This window comes from Gymnogyps californianus, chromosome 1 (assembly GCF_018139145.2).
Source record: "Gymnogyps californianus isolate 813 chromosome 1, ASM1813914v2, whole genome shotgun sequence".
NCBI classification, from domain to species: Eukaryota; Metazoa; Chordata; class Aves; order Accipitriformes; family Cathartidae; genus Gymnogyps; species Gymnogyps californianus.
Window position 1 is genome coordinate 29,430,452 of NC_059471.1, and position 21,041 is coordinate 29,451,492.

At 42.2% G+C, this 21,041-nt stretch overlaps 1 protein-coding gene across 1 annotated transcript in view; it reads right to left on the reverse strand.

Moving 5' to 3' along the window:
• The window catches only part of WDFY2 (WD repeat and FYVE domain containing 2), a 67,668-nt gene extending 62,579 nt beyond the window's left edge, over positions 1 to 5,089 (reverse strand). The window contains exon 1 of the mRNA XM_050904246.1: positions 4,934 to 5,089. Coding sequence (XP_050760203.1) covers positions 4,934 to 5,070 — 137 coding nt within the window. The 5' untranslated portion in view covers positions 5,071 to 5,089. The remainder of the gene's footprint in view (positions 1 to 4,933) is intronic.
• Positions 5,090 to 21,041: the final 15,952 nt, after the last annotated feature.

The window sequence follows — 21,041 nt, forward strand, 5'->3', positions numbered from 1 at the left end:
ACTGCTCATGCTGCAATAACCTGGGTGTGAAACCTACAGGCTTAGACCAATAAACATACACAAACAGATAGCATCGAAATAATACCTGCACTTCTGCTGCAAACCAACAGCCACACACAAAGCAGAGCGGCTGTTGGTGACATCACCTTGTGCTTAGATGAGAATTACAGACCTGTATTGCAACCGTACTGCTGGGCAAAGCAATTGCTTTCTACCACTCCGCCACAGGAGAAAGGAAACCCAGAGAGTTTACTGAGGGTCTGCAGTTCCTCATGTCCTGCCTGGATGCAGCACCAAGTGAAGAGTCCAACTTTTCCATTAGAGGTATTTCACAGGCGTGAACTATAATGCTATATGCTTTATGCCCTGGATCTGGACAAGAAAACCACAAGGAGCAAAGATTGGTTTCGATATGTTTAAGGGTGGAAAGATCACACTTCTCCATGCTAGAAGGCACGTCAGCAGGACGCCAAATACAGCCCCTACATTTCTTGTCACATATGCACATTCCTATTCCTAGTTCACCATCAGTTTAGCAGAGTCGAGATTTCATCTATACAAGGCGATCATTCATTTTTTGTACCCCCTAAAAAGCTGCTAGTTAGCATACCCAGAAGACAAGTCTTGGACAACAGCTTAAGTGCACGTCTGCATTTAAAAACCTCAAACTGTAAGCCAAACCTAGCATTACAAGCTCTGCAGTTTTCTCTATGTGAGATGAAGACACTAATATGAATGTACATGACAAACAGTCTGGGCTTACTATTTATACAGTGATCCATACAAAGAAGCTGAGACATCTCAGTTCAAAAGGAACTTAAGATAATACAAGGTAGTGGAGAAGACAAAGGTCTCTGTTCCCTTATTTAAAAAAAAAAAAAAAAAATTTCCAATGGCATAAAAATTTTTCTCCTAGGTTTTGTCACCTTCTAGGAGACTAGAATGCCCATTTTTTAAAAAGAAAGGATTTTGACAATTTTCAGTTCACTACAAAAGCTTTTACCTCCCATGAGTACTTTAAGGAGAGCAGTTCTTGACTGCAACACCTACATTTCTAAGGTCTGTAGCATGGAAGTGAGCACAGAACTCCCACTCAAAAGAGGGCACAGACCAGAGTTCATAATTATCAGGAAAGTTGCCTACACCAGCACATGTCTAAGATTTCCTCAGCTACAGTATTGCTAGTGGAAAAAAAAATGGCTAGTGGCAAAGTGCAGGTTTACCATGATGACACCTAGCCCCCTCCTGCCAGTCTTGCATGGTGACACACGATCAGCACATCAGACACCCAGCTGAATTAGCACTCAGGTAGGCTCCTGAGAAACACAGAAGTGTGCCAACACCAAGCAGAACTGCTTGCACTGAAAGCTGGCTGAGTCAGTGCTCTTCTCCCACCATATCCCTATGCTCAGGTAAGATTAATGACATTAAATCTTTTCTGGAGCACGGAGTTAGATATGTCTGAACTTGACATGCTAGTGACCTACTTTTCAGACATGCCCAATACCCACATCTCCCTCTGAAGGCAACAAAAGACAAGGACACTCAGCAATTTTGAAGTGGCAGCACATGCTTTTAACACACAGGAAGCTGATGACAACTCAGGGCCAGCTGTGCACGTTAGGAAAATCCCACTTTAGCCTCATGTGTAGCACCTAGGGCATTCAACGCTATGGATCACTCAAGACTCTACATGTTTGGATATATGTGTCTCTTAATTCCACCCATTTGCTGGCAGGTGAAAAAGCATGGATGAAAGCTAATAATTTCTTTCTTATAGCCCTCCTGCATCAGATTTATACATTCTTGGATAACAAATGCTGCCACTCCTTTAACTCTCACCTGCCTAGACAGGTGCATGCCTTTACCTTAGAAGAAAAACATAAAATAAAATTACATCTTATCCCTCCTAATGCACCCCAGCTGTACTGTAAAGAGATACAGGCTCAGTCTATTTTGCCCTAGTAAGGAATCAGACAAAACAACTAAGATTAAGACACAATGCACATCATTCAACTAACATGACTGACTAAGATTTGGAAGGGAAAATATGTAGACCATACAGGTGATGGACACTGAAAAGAAACTCTGACCTTGCAGGTTCTGTAAAGTTTAGATAATCTAGTTAATATGTACCCCCCCCCCAAGATTCCGTCTTTCCCCCTCCATGCCATTCTTTATAAGGAATAACCACATTCTCTATTATTACTTAGTTTTCATTTTATTTCTTAAAATATGTGCATGTATGTGCTACAAATACAATGATTCACGGCTATATAATGCATGACTATGGCTGCAAGCTACAGCTGAAACCACTTCTGTGTCTTTAAAATCAGATAAAACCACTTGTGCCATACAAAATAGAGACTAGAGACCGAGCTCCTGCTTTGAAGGGTTTATGCGTATAGAGCCACATCATGCACTAAAGAAAACATTTAAAGAGGTACCTAGTTGTTGTGTAAGTTAAGACTACTAGCAACTTCAACAATGATATGTTCAGCCATTAGCCAGCGAACCGACGGAGAATTCCCTCCTCCTCTTCATCTCCAGATGACCATCCTCCCCAGCCTGAAGCAAGTGCTGGAGATAGCAAGCCATTCCAGCTGAAGTTCTCTGCAAAAGTTTCAGAACATTTTTCTCGTACGAGCAGTACATATCACAGGATGGTAAACTCAGCCAAAACTCACTTATTTGACTAACAAGAAACAGATAACATCTCCATAACTGTCCTTCACAGTTTCCAGGAATCTCTAAAAGCCATCCACATTCCAAGGCCATTAAACAACCATGTCAACACTAGCACTAGAAGGCAGGTCCAAACAGGAAAAAGTACCATAAGGATCTGCACAAGCCTAATCATAAGCCACAGGTATTGAAAGTCTGATAAACTCTGCTTCCACCCCAAGTATCCTGAAACCTCCAAGTCTGACTCCCAACCTGCTATTCCTTCCAAGTAAGTTTAGATGCTGAACCTTTTAATTACAATAAAAATGCTAATGCAGATGGAAAATGAAAGAAAAAGCCATCAATCAACATCTTCATGCCTAAAGAAATAAAAAGCGCAATCATAGCTTATAGCATCTCAGACACCGCAAACCAGCCCCACAAGCAAGCAAATTAGTGGTTAGTGCCTTTAAACAGAAAATAACCTGGGAACCTCCAGACTTACTACAGTATTTTAATGTCCGTAGAGCTATCCTGTATCACCAGCAAAGCTTTGGATATCTATCAGCACATCTAACAACAGATTTCTTTACCCAGTTTCATCAGTAAGCAGGACCTAAGTGACCTACATGACAGGGTTGCTCTGGGATGGGAAGGGAGCGGGTGGTGCTCATGAACTAGGAGTTTCTTAGTGGGAAACACCTGGTTTCTGCTTCACCACTTGTTTCTTGAACCTGACATCTCGATTATTAGTGAAACAAAGATCTCTCACCAATTTCTTTCTCTATAGAGAAATACCAACTTGGAGCATCAACCTATTCTCAACAATTCATACCTGCTAAAACAGCAGAAGCTACTTATTTTTTCTAAGGTGGGGAGAGAGGCAGAGATTGTGAGACAGACATATACAAGAGCAAATGAATTTCAGGAATACTTTCTTACAGATAAAAAGAATTGGCTGAGCTAGCCTAGCAAGCTACAGTGAGCCGAAACACACTCAAGCTTTATTCAGCTTCACATAATGTAAAATATGTAAAGAATGTAAAGAAAATAAAATCGCAGCAATGTAGCAATGTAAAACTCTGCTTAAAGTCCCTTTTACAGTGTACTTGTTTTAAGTAGCTCAGTTCCTCTTGCCATGAGGCATGAGAGTTCACTTGGAGAGCACAGCTTAGATGAACCTAAATGATCTTAAATTTGCACATATTTGACAACTAGCTGAAAACTAACTCACAGTGAGAACAAAGACAAGATGAAAGAAATACTGACAGTTTTAAGGAAAGCTAACAGTGACATAAAAGCAGACACTTGACAGGATAACAGGCATCCAAGAGAAACAGTCCACCAAAAAACCCCTTGAGAATCAAAACACATTCACACACTGGTCAACGTTTGTCTTTCAGCCTAGGGACACACGTTACACACCATGCACCCGAGTTGCAAAGAAACTCTGCCTAAAAATAATTATTTATGGACTCTGCAAGAAAAATAAGCTCCTACTTTAAAGGCAGGCACCTTCAGGATGGAGTTTTGAAGCTCCAGCTGCAGGGCTGAATTAAGTTTGAGCTCTTTCAGAAGAGACAAAGCTGCCTCTGGGCAGCCTCAGACCATGCACAGCCCAGCTAAACAGCCTGAAAACATTCTCCTCTTTGGCAGCTTTATGACACGGGATTTAACTCCAAAATCTTATCACTGATACATGGTATTTTTAAACAATTACCAAGAAACGTTTGGAGAGGAGAAATGAGAACCAAAACTACTCTTCTAGCCATTGCCACCGCATTCTTTAGGCAAGGTCAAAGATCTCCACAGCCTCCCCAGCAATCCTTGTGATGAAGGTGATCTCACATCCCATTTTGCCCACATTAAGAAAAGTCACTCAAGTCCTGCAAGCTTCAGCAGCGCCCCAGCCCACTCACTGCCCTGACCCGCACGGCGGAGGAGGAGATGGACACCACGCTAGAGACCCTTGCCCCAAGCTCCTTCCCCTCCAGAACCAGAAGTGGCTGCCTAAAGCGATGTCCCCATGCTGGACCACTGCGACCCTGATGCTTGCCTGGACTCCGGTGGTGGAGTCTACAGGCAGATCAGTGATGGTGGTGGTCTGTCACCACCATCACTCGTCGGTGATGGCGATGGTGGTGGACCACCACCGCAGGACCCTCCGGTGGTGGTCCACCACCATCGCCATCACCGACGAGTGATGGTGGGGAGGTGACAGACCACCGCCACGGCCCCGCAGGACCTGTGGATGCCCGCTCCCCGGTACCTGTCCTCGGAGACGCTGATGACCCCGTCCTCCTTGGGCACTATCGCTGCCATATTCACCACCTCCTGCGAGCCCTCCACTTTGTTGAGCAGGAGGGGCTTGCGAGTCAGCGCCTTCGGCTGAGGCTCCGCCGCCATGGGCGCCGCGGGGCCGGCGGGCACCGCCGCTGCGGCCGGAGGAGGCTGCGGCCGGGGGAGGCGGCCCGCACTGCCGAGGCGGAGGAGGGACTTGCCGGAGCCGGGCGCCGCCGCGGGCTCCCTGGGAAGCAGGAACCAACGCGGCGGCGGCGGCGGCGGCGGCGGCACCGCCCCCGAGCCGGGCTGGGCCGGGCCGGGCCGGGCGGGGCGGGGCGCGGCGGTCTGAGGGGGGGAAAATGGCGGCCGCCCGCCGCCATCTCGCAGTGAGGGGATGCTGCGCTGCGCCTTTGCGAAGGCAAATCTTTGGACAAGCGGTGGTTTAAACACACATCTCCTTCAATGGCCGCCCTCCCAGGGGCGCGGGCTGTCCGGGCCGGGCGCAGGTACGCCTCAGGGGGCAGCCAAGTAAACGTGTCCCGCTTCTGACAAGTGCCTAGCGCTTCTCTGTTGGCACGGTTAGGCTGCTTTGCTGACCGCCCCGCAGTCACATTGCTGTGAACCCTTTTGCGAAAGCAAGGGGAGCAAAGATTAAACGGGGCGATCGCTTCCCTCTGCTTACGTTACTTTCCCCTATCTGAGTTTATCTTGGGGCTGAAGGCCAGCACGTGAGGTAAAGACGGGATTTCTGCTGCTACGTTAGACAGCAGGACCTCGTTGTATTAAACTTTCTGTAGCATTTCCTGCATCACACAACGTTTACATAATTGAACAATTTCTATGTGAATTTCAGTATTTGGTGTTGAAAACGGGTAAAATAAACCGCGGGGCCAGCCGGGACAGAGGTAATGGTCAGTGCAAGCCTTGCGGCAGGCAGGGGTTGGCAGCAGGTTTGCAGCGCGGTGGGGCTGCTTCCACGACGGCAATAGAAATTCACCGTTGGAGAGCTTATTCCTAAGGGAAATGCAACAGACTTCCAGCAGCTAATTTTCAGTAAGATGCTACCTTTCGCTCACTTTTCGTGACGGATTCATTGAGGTCCAAGAAGGTCAGATAACTTACCCGAAGCTCTGTGCGAAAGCCAGTGAAAAAGCACTTCCTCCTGAGGTATACGCCAAACTTTCATAATCTGTCTCAAAAGATTCTGGAAAATCATGGTCAATGTCTGAACTGTTGTCCTACATCGCAGAAGTTGTCAGCAGACTGGAAAGCGTTACTTCAGCTGTAACTTTAAATTTGCCCACACTAAGCCAACGAGCAGCAGTTCTCCATGAAAAAATTCAGTGCTCCTGCCCATCAGCAGAAAAACTGAAGAGACCTGTAAGAGTTCAGGTATGAAAAACTCAAAGATCAGGAGTTTACTTTTTCTCTGGGAGTAACATACAGCAGCGTCAGCAACAGAACAAATCCTGATTGCCCACTCGGCACTTAAGTTGCCTACGTAGTAGATACAGGCAACAGGGGAAAGATACAGTAAATTATTTGGAGCAGAAACTAAATTTTCACAATGTGTAGTAATCTGTGTTATGCTAAACAAACAAGCAGTATCTGCAGGACCACAGCAAGACATTTAAGCTTTACTTGACTAAACTATTGGAGGTTCACAAGTGTACTGTGGAGGGAAAGGTCTGGTCAGCAACAGCCAATGGCTGTATAATGGCTTATAGGAAATGAATTTGCAGGCTCAAACTATTTCCCAGAGGATGTGTGACTGCACTAGATAACATCTTTTTCTCACGATTCTTAGAAGGGAACTACTACTAAAGAGGCAAAGGCCAATCCTCTTACCGCTATGGATGATCCTGTGGTCCTAGGCTAGACCTACAGATAGAAATGCTTGTCTCGCTAGTTGATGATACGTGTGAGATATTCTTTGAAGATGTCGATATACTTGGTAGTTTTCAGAATGGACGTGTATCTAAAAATGTCTTTTAAAACTGAAGTCTGGCAAGGTCTGCTGTCTTTGTAGTCGTTTGCATTCAAGACTGGGCACTGTGCATTGCTGACAGATAAACAGGGGCTAAGTATGCTGGAGGCAACAGACTGCAGGCTCTTGGGAGACCCAGAATACTTTTTGCCAAACAGGCCTTTAAGGAAGCAAGTAATGGAGAAAATGAGTATCTTGATAGGCAAAGACTTGGTTCACAGGACTGGAAGTAGGTCCTGCATATCCCCCAAATTAGCTGGATTTTCTTCAATTGACTGTTGAGACATATAACATTTCCCTATTAACCTTGTCTCTCCTATATCCTTAAACAGTTTCAGGTCCAACACTACTCCGTCAAGGTTTAAGACACTGTTTGGATGGAAACACTGAAAGGTGGGCATGCATTTTGGACCAAAGCCAAATATTAATATGCTGAAATCAAATATATGCTTTATATAAAGGTTTGATCTTTGGAAATAAGTTACCCTTTGGGGGGGGGGGAGGGGGGGAAGACAACACAATGCAAGAGAGGGTCCAGCGGCCAGTCAAGATAAAAATCTTAAGGGCATGTTTTAAAGCTTATCTGTACTGGTTACTTCCTCCGCAAGACCAGGAAGGCACTTGAGTAATAGAAAGGTGTCCTGAGGTCTAGTACATCACTTTACCAGGTGTCCAATCTTGGGGTCAATGCTCTACTCTTCCTTATAAGATGGGGAAATATGGTTGGGAAATTATTGCACACAAAAGCAGTTTTGCTATCACTGAGGGAATAAAAAGTAATGCACGGAAAACTGGGGAGAGGAGGAAGGGAAGCAGAGAGGAAATAGAAAGATTTCAAAATGAGGTGGGAACCTGGAGCTCCCTCCTGCATTGCACCTGGCAGGCTAAAAGAATATTGTTGTAGTAGTGGAAAAGACACTGAAATTACCAACAAGATCTGAGTGTTCTCCCAGATCTACCATTGTCACACACAGTTCAATCAAAACCTTTTAAAAAACAATTTTCCCATAATGACAAAAACTAATGGACAAAAAGACTTCAAGTTAGAATTGTTGTAGACTTCAAGTTTAATAAGTACCTACAGAAGCAAAATTAGGGTGGTTTAGAAAAGTGTTTCTCCATATAATTGAAAAAATCAACAAAATAAATCTTACAAATACTTTTTTTTTTTCACTTTCTGTCATAGCTTTCAGGTCAAATTGCATGGATTAAAAATATTGCTAGGACCGAAAGCAAGAAGACTTAGAAACTGAATTTCAAGCCAAGAAAAGCAAGCTTATTCAGTTCTCTTTCTATATTAAAAAAAAATTATAGGGTTAAAAATTATATGATGCTCCTCTGGTATGTACTTTTTGCAGGTAATCACAAAAATTACATGGAAGGAAATTTATATGATGACTTCATCTAAAGATTCTTTTTCTTGTTAACATAAATTCTGAATTGGTAGAAAGCGTGGTTACTAGTATAGTATGCTTGGATTATTTGAACTTTCTTGGAAGAGTATATCTGTCAGTAACATGGACTGAAAAACAAGCTGAAAAATGCAGCTTACTTTACATCATATTAATATTACCTCATCTTTGTTTCTTAGCGTCATTTCTCTTACTCTGCATTTTGGCATGCCACCATGGTAAATGAAACACTCTTCCCGCTGTTAGTTTTGGCCTGTATTTTCTTGATGCAGGTTGACTTTCACTCCTTTGATTTGGATACAGCATAATTGGGCTGCCTGCCTATGAGCAATAATAGTGGCTCACGTATTCATGTACAGGATGACGACAGAAGACCTCTGGGAAGAAGCAGTGGTGGTTTGAACCGATGTATTCACACACAGTGGAGCCACTTTCCATGCCCTCGTACCGCACCAGAATCTTGAAGGACTTTCTTCAATTCCTCATCTGCAGTCTTGTTTGAAGCTTAGGACTTGGAGCAACCTGAATTCCCCATCTTCTCTGGCAATGTGCTTCAAAAGCTGCTCTCTGGCTCCATCTTCTGTTTTGTTCGTTGGTTGGTTTTGGGATTGATTTTAAAAATTTATTTATTTTGGTATATCAGGGTGAGATTCTTCCGAGTTTTACAAACTAAATTTGTTTTAAAAAGTAGGTAATCACATCTTGTGTGACAGTTCAGACAAGCAGGAGAGAATCCCGACCCGCAGGTGAGAGAGTGGCCCCGACAGGAGGGAGCTGGAGGGTCTCCAGCTCTGCTGTCAGCCCTGTGTTTAGATACTCCGGTCTGCAAAGTTGTTACTTCTGTTACAAGAGGGGAGGAAATCCCTTGGCCAAAAAGCACAGCAGTTCCGTTTTGGGGTAATTGTAACTTTTCTGCAAAATTATGATCATTACATGATCTGGCAACATAGTGACATCTCGCATACCTTTCAGCTACAACTGGCAAGCATTGGGGCCACTAACTAGGAACAGGACAATAAACAGGTCAGCCTCTTTGCGGATACCAAGAAAAACAGTCCTTTTATAAAATGCTCAACAATAATAAGAGTAATATTATCAATCCCAAGAACAGGCCTTTAATAAAGAAACTATTTTATGGTGATTAAATTTTAGGCCCAAACTATTCAACACGTGCCCCTTTGAGCCATTAAATAATCTGATTCCAGTTGCTCTCACTCTGCAAGAGGGGGACTAGTGTGGGAGCGAAACTGCACTTTGACTGATTCAGTGCTTAAATTTAAAACTGCTCTGTTGTCAGTGAGCCAGATTTCGGCTTCTGAGGCCTCTTCCTCAAGCACCCATGCAAACCCAAAGAACTTATACACAAAAGATAACCACATAAAAAAGGTAAAACCACTTGGCAACAAGTAGAGCTGCCTTTCAATACCCATCGAACGTGGCAGTGTTTTATTCTCTCCCATGCTTTTCTTCTCTGCCTGTTTGTAAACTAAATGTTTTCCAGCTTTACAGTACACAGGATTTACAATTTCTTCAAAACTTGCACTTCTATGCAACTGCAAAAATGCATGCTTAAAATTCTCTCCTTCTGTTTTGTCAGCAGTGATAGCCTTCATAAGATAGTTACTGAAAAATATTTTTAATTTCAGATGCTACATCATTCTTGGAAGCATGTGGGAAACAAATATAGATGAGCTCTTTATATAGAAAGGCAAACTTCACAGAGCACCAAAATGTTCTGTGGAAAAATTGCTTGTCCATCTTGCTTAAAAATACAAAACTCGTTATAAAAATGCATCCTCAAATTTAGACATTGCTCCTTATTTTGCTCCAGGTATTTACCAGTCACACAATGAATAGTACTGCCTATCACATTTCTATTAATAAGCCCTACGTGCTCATTATGACAGTTTTCTTCTATATTTCATTAGTTTTGTTTTATGCGGGCATTCAGAAAATGAGGACCTATCAGAAACACAGCTTGAATCCGCTGTAGGTCAAAGTTATGGAGAAAAAGATTAGCTTTAAAAAATATGCACGGCAGTATCACTGTGTAGCACCTTATCAAGAAGAAATACACTCATTTTTAGCTGCCATGCAAGTGCTGTTGGCTTTGTAACTGACTGTGAACATGTGAGAACAAAAAAAGTGATGCTGTGTCAGTGTGTGGGCTGCAAATGAGAACTCCTGGCTCATACATTTTGCCCCATAAGCAGTTCTGGCATTGTATGCAGTCTTATTGCTGTTTCCTTTGTCCTCATTGATCCTGCTATAGTATTACTCACATTTTGGGCTCCCGACTTGCTGTAAAAAACCTCTGTAATTTAATTCACTGTCTTTTTGGTGGAACTTTCTGACCACTAATTCTAAGCTCATTATTCTTGTATTTTTCTAGGCCTCAGGACTTCGGAACTTTTTTTTTTCCCCCTAAAACTTCCTTCCCTCTGTGATACTGAAAAATCACGGAGTATCATCAATAAATACATTTTCTATTTGGAAAATGCCTTAAAATCACCTATGGAACCTGCTTGAAAGGTAAATAAATTTCCTTTACATAATGCATGAACTATGTGAAAGCTTTGAAGTATTTCCTTTTCTTTCATCTAAAGTGTACAATTAAGAACACGTCCAGGGAATATCAAGGAACATTTTCTTACAACAACCTTTGTCTTTTAGCTATTTTTTTTTTTTAATTTTCTCACCTTTACTACACAAGGGCCTACAGTGGATATTGTTAGGTTGACAAAATGCTTTCAGCCATCTGAAACCTCATGAAGTTCAACAAGGCCAAGTGCAAGGTCCTGCACCTGGGTCAGGGCAATCCTCCATATCAATACAGGCTGCGGGATGAATGGATTGAGAGCAGCCCTGCCGAGAAGGTCTTGGGGATACTGGTGGATGAAAAATTAGACATGAGCTGGCAATGTGCTCTTGCAGCTCAGAAAGCCAGCCGTATCCTGAGCTGCGTCAAAAGAAGTGTGGCCAGCAGGTCGAGGGAGGCGAGTCTCCCTCTCTACTCAGCTCTGGTGAGACCCCACCTGGAGTACTGTGTCCAGCTCTGGGGTCCCTAGCACAGGAAAGACATGGACCTGTTGGAGCGGGTCCAGAGGAGGACCACAAAAATGGTCAGAGGGCTGGAATGTCTCTCCTATGAAGAAAGGCTGAGAGAGTTTGGGTTGTTCAACCGGGAGAAGAGAAGTCTCTGGGGAGACCTTAGTGCAGCCTTTCAATATATAAAGGGGGCTTATAAGAAAGACAGAGAGAGACTTTTTACCAAGTCCTGTAGTGACAGGACAAGTGGCAAGGGTTTTAAACTGAGAGAGGGTAGGTTTAGATTGGACATAAGAAGAAATTTTTTTTACGAGGAGGGTGGTGAGACACTGAAACAAGTTGCCCAAAGAAGTTGTGGATGCCCCATCATTGGAAGTGTTTCAAGGTCAGGTTGCATGGGGCTCTGAGCAACCTGATCTAGTGGAAGATGTCCCTGCCCATGGCAGGGGGGTTGAACTAGATGATCTTTAAAGGTCACTTCCAACTCAAACCATTCTGTGATTCTATGATCTGAGCATATAAAGAGAAAATCAAACAAGAAAACTACTATTAAACTATTAAGCACCGTTTTTTGCTTGCTAATATTGAAAGTACCTTAGAAGTAGGAACGAAGGAATATTTTACCAAAAAAAAAAGTCTGATACAACCTATGGCCAAAAAGCTCCTAACAGTGCTACTGCTAACAAAGCTCTAGCATCATTTTAATATGCAGTTTTCAATAGAAAGTTTTTGGAGCTGGGCCGTTTTCTTGAAGTCAAGCCATTTTGTAGATTACCCCTTACTGCAATTACATGGAAAGCTTCATACTGTACAAAACAAGCACCCGAGTCTCAAAAAAATAGGTAGACCCTCACTAAAGCTGCCAATTTTTGTCAGCTCAAACCTGTGACAAAAGATTGCTTTAAAAGCTTGTGTTTCCTGAAGCAGGGTGGCTGAACTCATCCTTTCTGTGGAAAACGATTCCTGCAAATAAGTCCTGAGAAGCAGCTTGAGAGCAAAATTGCAGAAGTTTCAGTGTATACAGGGACTTATGACTCAGTACCATAGGGCTGTTCGAGGAGTTAAAAAAGAATCCCAGATTGTCTAATCAAACTTTTTCATGTCTTATTCTGTGCAAATGTTATGAGTCACCTTCACTTTAGCAGGTAAGTCAGCATTTCTGGCCATCACCGCAGGAAGGGGTTCCTCAGCCTGTGAGCACACATATCCGTCCCAATGATGCCACATTTAGATAGGCACTATTGCGGATGGTGGTGTGGAGCATTTGGTTCCCCAATTACCTCATGGCCATTCCTGATAAGCATCATTTTTATTCTAGATAGATTACAGCCAGAATGTCTGACTGCTTTGAACATCTTGCACAGTAGTAGGCCCATATGTCTATAGTCAGAATCTACAGAGTGCCCTTTGATTTTGAAGAGAGAACCATATCTGAGTCAGGTTTAGCTGCTTTGGGGAGACAGCCTTTGGGACAAGAGTGGGTGTGGAAGCACTGCCCTGTTCCAGGACAGCCACCAAATAAGAAAATTCATGAAAGTGGGAGAAATACTCTTTATTTGTAAAATAGTAAATGCTCTAGAGTCAAGAGGTCACACGTATTTGGAGGGGAAAACCAATTATTCAGTCATGTCCTCATCTGTAACATGGTGACCTCCTTGTGTAAAAATAACATCTGACAAGATAGTAGAAATACCTCTGTGAAGACTGAGGAACTGGTGAATGTACATCTTGTACCTCTGAAAGTGGATGAGGAAACTCCAAATGGGAAAACAAAGAAAACCCCTGAGTCAGCCTATCTGAGACTGGTGGTGGGGGGGGGGGGAGTCTGATATTCTCAGTAGTTTTGATTAGCCCCTGATGTTCAGGCTAACTGGCCCCAGAACAGCCTCTGTATTGTATGCTTAATATGAGCACAGGACAAATTTCACACAGAGACTCTAAATCAGGTATCAGTGTCAAAAATAAAGGTGCTCAAAAGGCTCCATATGAGGCCAAGCGATGCTCTTGAAGTCAAAAGAACTTGTCTAGTGTGTTAGATCAGTTCCCAGTAAGAGGAGGGAACTAGGGCAATAGTTATTTTTCACTGAACCATGACAAGAAACACGGTAAGAACTGGCCATGTTAGTGCTCCCAAAGTGTTCAAGTGAATACATTGGAGAAGGGTCAGGCAGTAGTTACAAACACATAAAGACCCTCAAATTGTAATGAATGAGTGTTGGAAATAGGTTTGTCTGTCTGAAAAGCCACATGGGTAGGTATGCATGTATGCACATACTTAAACACATTAAAAAAATCCCCCAAAACCCCACAAAACCAAACTAAAAAAAGAAACCTTTCCCTAAAGCTAGAGAGCCCAAGGCCAAAACTGTAACAAGAAATTCTGGTACATGCTCCAGGATGGGTCCAGCTCTATTAGCTCATAAAACAGACCAGAGATGGTTCTTTGGGTTCTGAGGCCAAACAGTGTGTCCCAGCTTGCATCACAGAACTACATTTTCTTCTTCCCCCAAGAAAGAGTGATGATGTAAAAGTGCCTTTGGGGAAATGGTCCCTGCTCCACGCTGTCCTCCAAGCCATGTCCAGGTACCATCTGAGAGGTTGATAAGAGTCGCGTGCCAAAACTGCCAGGTAACATGCTTACAATTCAGTTGTAAAAGCTCTGCGTGGCAGTGCCAGAGTGTTGGCCTCTGAGCCTTACCAGCGTAGATCCAGCTGATGAATCTTTCTCCAGGGTTTTGGTACCTTCCAATCCAGCAGTTTGGCCACAGTGACCCTTCCACTGTAGGAGCAGGTACCAACAAGACATCTAGCAAACTTCTTGGCATTCAGGAGCTACGTGGTGGGAGTCCCAGGCAGCTGCCACGAGCCCAGCTGCTACAGGAGCACTTGTGCATGGGCAGTCCAGTTTCCCTCCTTCACAGTGGCACACAGTGAAGTATGAGCCATCCTCTCAAGCATTTTACTGTGCAGATTTATGTTCTAGGGACTTTGGCATCTGGCTTGCAGAATTCCTCCACAGGGATGTCTAACCAGACCTGTATCAATCAGCATTCAAGTCCTTGACTCCCTCCCCTACAAGAGGAGTGCCAGATGTTAGGGACTTTCTTACCTCCTCTTTGATACAATCCTGCCCAATAGTTTTCCTCTCCCCAGTGCCGATAATTGAAAAGAGAGAGAAAAACAGAAGAGAAACTAGGACAACTTTCCTATGCAGGGATGGGCTCAAGCCTGATCTGAATGGGGAGGAGGAAAGAGGGAACGGTTGTGCAGCTGCAGCATGATTTCATACTGTGAACACATCACTGGCTAGGGGTAATGATCTGGCTCCAGTGCCTCAAAATTGTCTTGTAAGACTACATTTGCCATATGCATAAAAGTGACAGTTGAAGAGGCTTTCCTACCATGGACTTTTCTAGGCATCTACCGTTTCCCCAACTTGAAGGCTGGAAGTGTCAATTCTGACTTGTATTTATGGAAGTACTTTTTCTTTGAAATTATATTTTGATTAATTTCAGGGCATTTTATTCATGTCCTTTGGTTTTGGCCAGAAAAATATGGAACTATGCGCATTTATGTATGCACACATTCATGAACATAAAGATTTAAAAGAGAATGAGAGAGAAATACCACTTCTGACTAGGCATAACAATTCTGAAGGGAAAATTTATACACATTTTATGCTTTTGTTTTTTAATAAGAGGTGACATGCTGCCCTACTGCTGACTTGTAGCAGAAGAGATTAAAAATTCTTGGACCATCAGTAGCAAGAAATCACAGGGCTGTACTTACAGAGGTCATTAACTGTCCAGACATCTGTTGGGTAACAAATTCTGCTAAACATAGATCATGAAACGGTTCTTGAATTATGCAGAGGATAATTTCACAATCCAGAAAACAGAGAATTCAAGCAGAGAAAAAGCCGTGTAAGACCTTGTTATTGCCAGTTGGGGAGGAATTCACTATGATGTCAGAATTACAGGAAAGTTTGGTGCTAGTGGCAGTGGTCTGCTGGATTGCTACCAGTGCGATAAGGAACAGATTTAGACGATGGTCACAATTACAGTTTCATACTCCACAAAGTAACTGACATTATAGCAAAATTGGCCGTATTAATTAGAGGGACACTGTGACAAAAGTGTCCAGCTAACTAGACAAAAGTAAAACTCCAAATGTCTCCGTGAAAACTATTGTAAAACATGTTAACACACGAGTAATAGATTTCAGTTAAAAAAAGGGAGTTAGGAAACAATGAGCAGATGCAGCAATGGAAAAATTGGTGCTATGGTGGAAACAGGCTGGAGCATTCCAAACAATGTATAAATTAAAGCATAACAGACCCTAATTCCCCTTGAAAAAGGAATACTGTCCCATTCCCCATAAGTTAACTGTAGTAGCCGGTTGGTAGAGGATCACAAGTGAGTCCAGTTATGCTACACTGGACTATAATTGGGTTAAAGGGCTGTCACTTACCTCTGAAATGAGAGCTCAAGTGATATCTGTCAACCTTTGGAATCAGGAGTTACTCTGGAATCAGGAGTTACTTATTAGCTGCTGCAGAAGTCAAGCACACAGCACAACCAATCATCGAAAACACGGAGAGTGAAAACACTTGTCAGAGCAAATGAGTAGTTTTGGCTTTTTTCCCTCGGCCAGCTGAGGAGAGCCATACTGAATATCTAAGTAGAAATGTCAAGAAAAACATATTGTAACTTTTTCTGAAGGAAAAGGCAAGATAAAGAGGACCTGAAATGGAAGACATGAAGAAAAATAAGAATTGATCAAGGAAAATAAAATACAAAAAAACCCCTGCAATACCTTGAAAGTAAATGTAACGGATATAATCGTTAAAAGCCTCATTTTTTGTCTCCTTTGCATTGTTAAGTTTCATCTTCCCTCAAGACCCCAGTTATATAAATCACTGTTAGCTGTGTATTCACAATTCACATAAACCAGCCAACATGAATGCATAAAACAGCGTCAAGGCCCTAGGAAAACAGAAATAACAGAAAACAGAAATACCTCAAAGGAGGGAAGAAGCAGGAGAATCTCAGAGAAAATGTTACACTCATCACACAACCAGTGTACACAACACACTTTGCCAAACCTGCAGAAGTGTACACTTAGTGTCAGCCTGAATTACAGGATGGGCTTTCTTGGACTTTTTATTTTGGACCCATATTTGGAAAATAACCATAAACCGTATCTTGCCTTAAAAATGGCTTACCAACAGGAAAATATTAGAACTGATCCTGAAATGTTTGAGGCTTTCCGATTGCAACATCATGAAATTGAAAGCCATCTCCAACAACAAAAGAACTCATCGCTGACCAAAATAGCACTGCTTGGTGAAGACTGCTGTTATGAAAAAAGGTTACACTTATAATTCAAGGTTCGTTATAAGCTGGTCTCAAGTCAGTTCTAAAATTTTCCTAATTATAAATGCTTTTGTAATCTCTACTTTGTAAGAATTATCGTTTTGTGCTTTTCAAAGCCTTGTTGTAAGTGTCCTTCCTTCCCGTTTGAAATATTTCTACAACAAGACACCATTTTTCTGCAAGTTGGTACAAGACAGATTTGCCCACCGTGGCATCAATTCAAGTTTTCTGTAACAAACAGGCCTTACATTAGGGCTTCAATGTGTGCCTAAAAGTAGAAAACCCCCTCCAACTTCATTTTAACTGTGTCTTTTGAATAACATGCTCAGCAAACAGTCCCAAATACCTTGCCAAAGGTGCTTGTATTCCCTGCATCAGGGAATACAGATGAACAGATTTCTTCCCTGGATAAAAGAGGCTTTATCAGGTTTGTTTTATTCTAGAAGACCTATGTCTGTGCTTTATAGATGGCTTTTGTAGAGATTTCCAGTTAGCTACTAGTTGAGATTTGATAAGTTTTCATTAACTGCTAAGTGGCAAAGACAGACCAACTAGTCTATATTCCATTTGACACCAGTCATGCCAGCTGCTTTGCCGAGAGCGACCAAGTGCATCTTTCATTTAGAGTGTATTTTGATTTTGGGCAAAAGATGGCAATGCATAATAATCACATTTAGAGTAAAAGCTGGATAATAAACTTCTACAGCGTGGCAATATTTTAAAGAAAGAGCTCCCAGCTCTCAAATACCACATGCAGGTGTGATACCTCAGTGGGAAGCAATTTAGGGATGAACGAATAATTCTGTCCTCTTGTTTACCAAGACTATACCCATTACATTGGCCATTAAAAAAAAAAAAAAAAAAAGAAAGAAAAATACACTTCATTGTTTTGCCTCCCTGGGAAGTGCTTGTACACTATCTTTTAGCTGTAACTGCTTTATACTCCAAGCTGACTGTAGCTGGAATTGGTGTCCCTTAGCCACTTGATTAGTTAGATAAATTCTGCACGCCTGTGTCTGGGATCCATGGTAATGGAGTTACATTGCTATGCTATGAAATGTGCGGGAGGGTCCAGCGCTTTGGGAAGGATATGATTTCCTGGGCTACTGAAACTTGGTAGTGTAGGCAATAAGGAATGCTTGGAGGAACGAACAAAAGCAATCGCTGGAACAGTGACAGGGGATCGCTCAGGTCAGCGGGTACGGGCAGGGCACTGACGCCCCAGGAAAGCTTCCCTGGGAGGGATGTAACAACCGTCTGAAAGATTGCTTAAAAGTGGGGTTGTGGGGGAAGAATATCCTAGTTCTGCTCCTGTCATCCTGAGGACAGCCTGCATGGCAACATTGTGTGTTACAGGTATTTGTGTGGAGGACTGCATTAACCCCTTATCACACACGCAGGAGCTTTTAACCAGGGCTACAAGAAGAGAAAGCTAAACAAAACCAGGGTGGACTGCTACAAATGATCTCTCTCAAACTGTCTGATAGATATAACTACTATCTCCGGCCATCCGGACAAGAGAGGATTATTTTTTCTTCCCTGGCATAATAAGCAAAGGTCTCCTCAGGCCTGTTGTTTAATGCAGAAGACGACTCCTGTCTTCACGGCCTGGAGGGAAGCTGAGAAGTCTGTACCAGTATTTCCCTGGGCACTCTGGTGTTATCAGGAATCAAGTGAACTGCTGCTGCCTGCTGCTACCAGCATCTCAAGGATGGAAAATAAGTTCAAGAAGGGCTGGGGGAAAGACAGGTAAAATATCTTAGCTTTTGTATGCTAGAGGGTGTTTTCTGTTCTCTTTGGGTCTTGACACGCCAGGTGAGACACCCAAGAGACAGAATAAATTTAAAGGCCCGGAGCTGAGACAGGTTTTTGTTCTTGACCAGAACCCTACCTTAAATGAAAGGAGCAATGTAACACATCAGGAAGGATACATAAGAACTGTAAATCTATTTGAATTCTCATGTGTACTACCTTATTACAACTGTAATTTTGAAATGTTTGTTTTAAGCAGCTTTCTCCATGTTAGATTTAATATTCCCCCACAGTACCAAATAGGAGAGGTCCTGCTCTGTTAAACACTGTTAAATACATATGAAGACATCTCATAGCCTAGAAGACCTTTCAATCTAACGCCAGTAATACTAAAGGAAAAGCATGTATCAAACATATAGTTTGATTTTCATGACAAAAGCCTCCTTATCTTCTATTCAGGTGCCTTGCAACCTCTCCATCATTAATTGACTGACTTCTGCTGTCACAGCACAGATGGTCCTCGAAGAGATTAGTTTTTCCTCTGAAAATAATCTTACTGTGCACTTCTGTCATAACTTTCTTTGGAAGAACCTAAGTGCTTCACAAATATTCATGAACTTAGTCTCCCAGTACCCACATTCAGTCTGCATAGTTAGAAAACAAACGATATCAAACTACTATAATACCCGTTTCCTTGCATTTCCACATTAACTATTCTTCCCCTGGATGGTACACTGCTGCTCACTGCGGTTCCAACTCCTGAGCCAGGAAACAGCAAGGGATTTGGATGACTGGAGGGGTGGTGGGGAATACAAAAATCCCTAGGAAGCTTCAAAGGCTATCCTCTGGGTTTCCCGATGGACGGACAATGAAAAGGAGGCTGTCTTTGAAGATGGGCCAAGAGAAGCCAGAATGCAACTTCTTTTAGAGGTCATCATTCTGCAAAGGGATGTAGTTTCACTGTGTTCTGGTGCTGGGGAAGCCAAAGTACAGACTTCTAAAAGGTGCTAGACAATTTCAAAGGAAGGCAGCTGCCTCTGCAAATTTTAGAAGAATTGGCATCCTCAGTCCAAGTCCTAGAATATACATAAAAACCTGAGATCCAGTTACCTTAATGTCACTTTTCTGAAAAATTTTCGTGGTTACACCTTATCTGATCCCAGCCTTCTCAGTAATTACTCAGTCTAGGATGAGTTTTATTTGTTTACCTAAGCTACCTGAACTATAAGATTAAATCAGTTTCTCTTTGGTAACAATTTCAGGAAGAGAAGAAAAAGTAGGGTCAAAACCCACTGAATTGAAACTAGTAAAAACAACCAAAAAACCCAACAATATAAGCTGCCGTGTATGCAAGACAAGTGACAAATAAAATTTTATTTATTAAAAAAGGCAAGTAAGTTGAATGCACAGAACTTGGCTAAAGGAAGACTAAAAGGAATAGGATACACGTATGAAAAGATAATAAATTGAAACTCAGAATGCTGTGTAAAGATATATATTTTAATGATAAGCAGTAACATAAAATTAGGCAATGGAAAATATAAGACTTTTAAACAGGGAAAAAAAGTTTAATGGTGACAATCTACAAGGCTATGAAATGGTATTCTAAAGGAAGCTCTGAAAAATTTACCTGTGTCATTAAAACCTGGACTGACCAAGATCTTGAAATATTCTTTGTGAAAGAATTCTGTACTGAGAAGGACAAAGCCAATTAAAAAAACCCTTAAACTGTCAATTTTAGTTCTCGGATCTGCTTGAAGGTCTTTAGCATAACATCTTCCATTCAAGCCTGCAGTTTAGGACAAAATGAGGCTAACACTATGCGATAATACAACAAAAATCTCACAAATATCGACTGGGAGAAGAAGCTGTTTAAGGAAAAAACACAGTAACAGCAAATGATACAAAAAATGCTCTTCAATTTTTTCATATGATGTTTTTTTCAGGTATATTTTCATACTTATATTTGAGTTCTGATTTATTGACTTAGCATTAAACTTTAAAGTGAAATTCGCACTTTTAATACCATCTTATTTGTCCCCAAATGGACAACGCCCATTCTGAAGATCAGAAAATGAGTATTCTTAAGACATACATATACGTTCATGCTTCCTCACGGATGCATGACAAATAACAAACAAAAACTGTATGATAGTAGCTGGAATCTTTTGCATCATCAGGACAGCAAGAGTATTCCTCCAGACAGAACCGTACTGAAATCATTCATCTAGATTTAGGAGAAAAGGTAGAACTGGCTCATTTAGACTACGCATAGGGTATAACTTTGCCCACCATGTAAAAGAGCTGAAACCAAAGAAAGATGCATCTGTTTTCAGCGACAGCCTCAAGCTCTCTCCCTGCTCAGCTGTGTCAGCTCTACCAGTAATGAGCATAAGCACTAATATCACTGGGTTTTGTTCCTTTGCAGCAAATCTCCCGTACAGATTTATAAATGTGACTCTGATGGCAGTACTAGCCATTACGACTCTCACATCGAGAGGCTGATACACACTTAAGGCT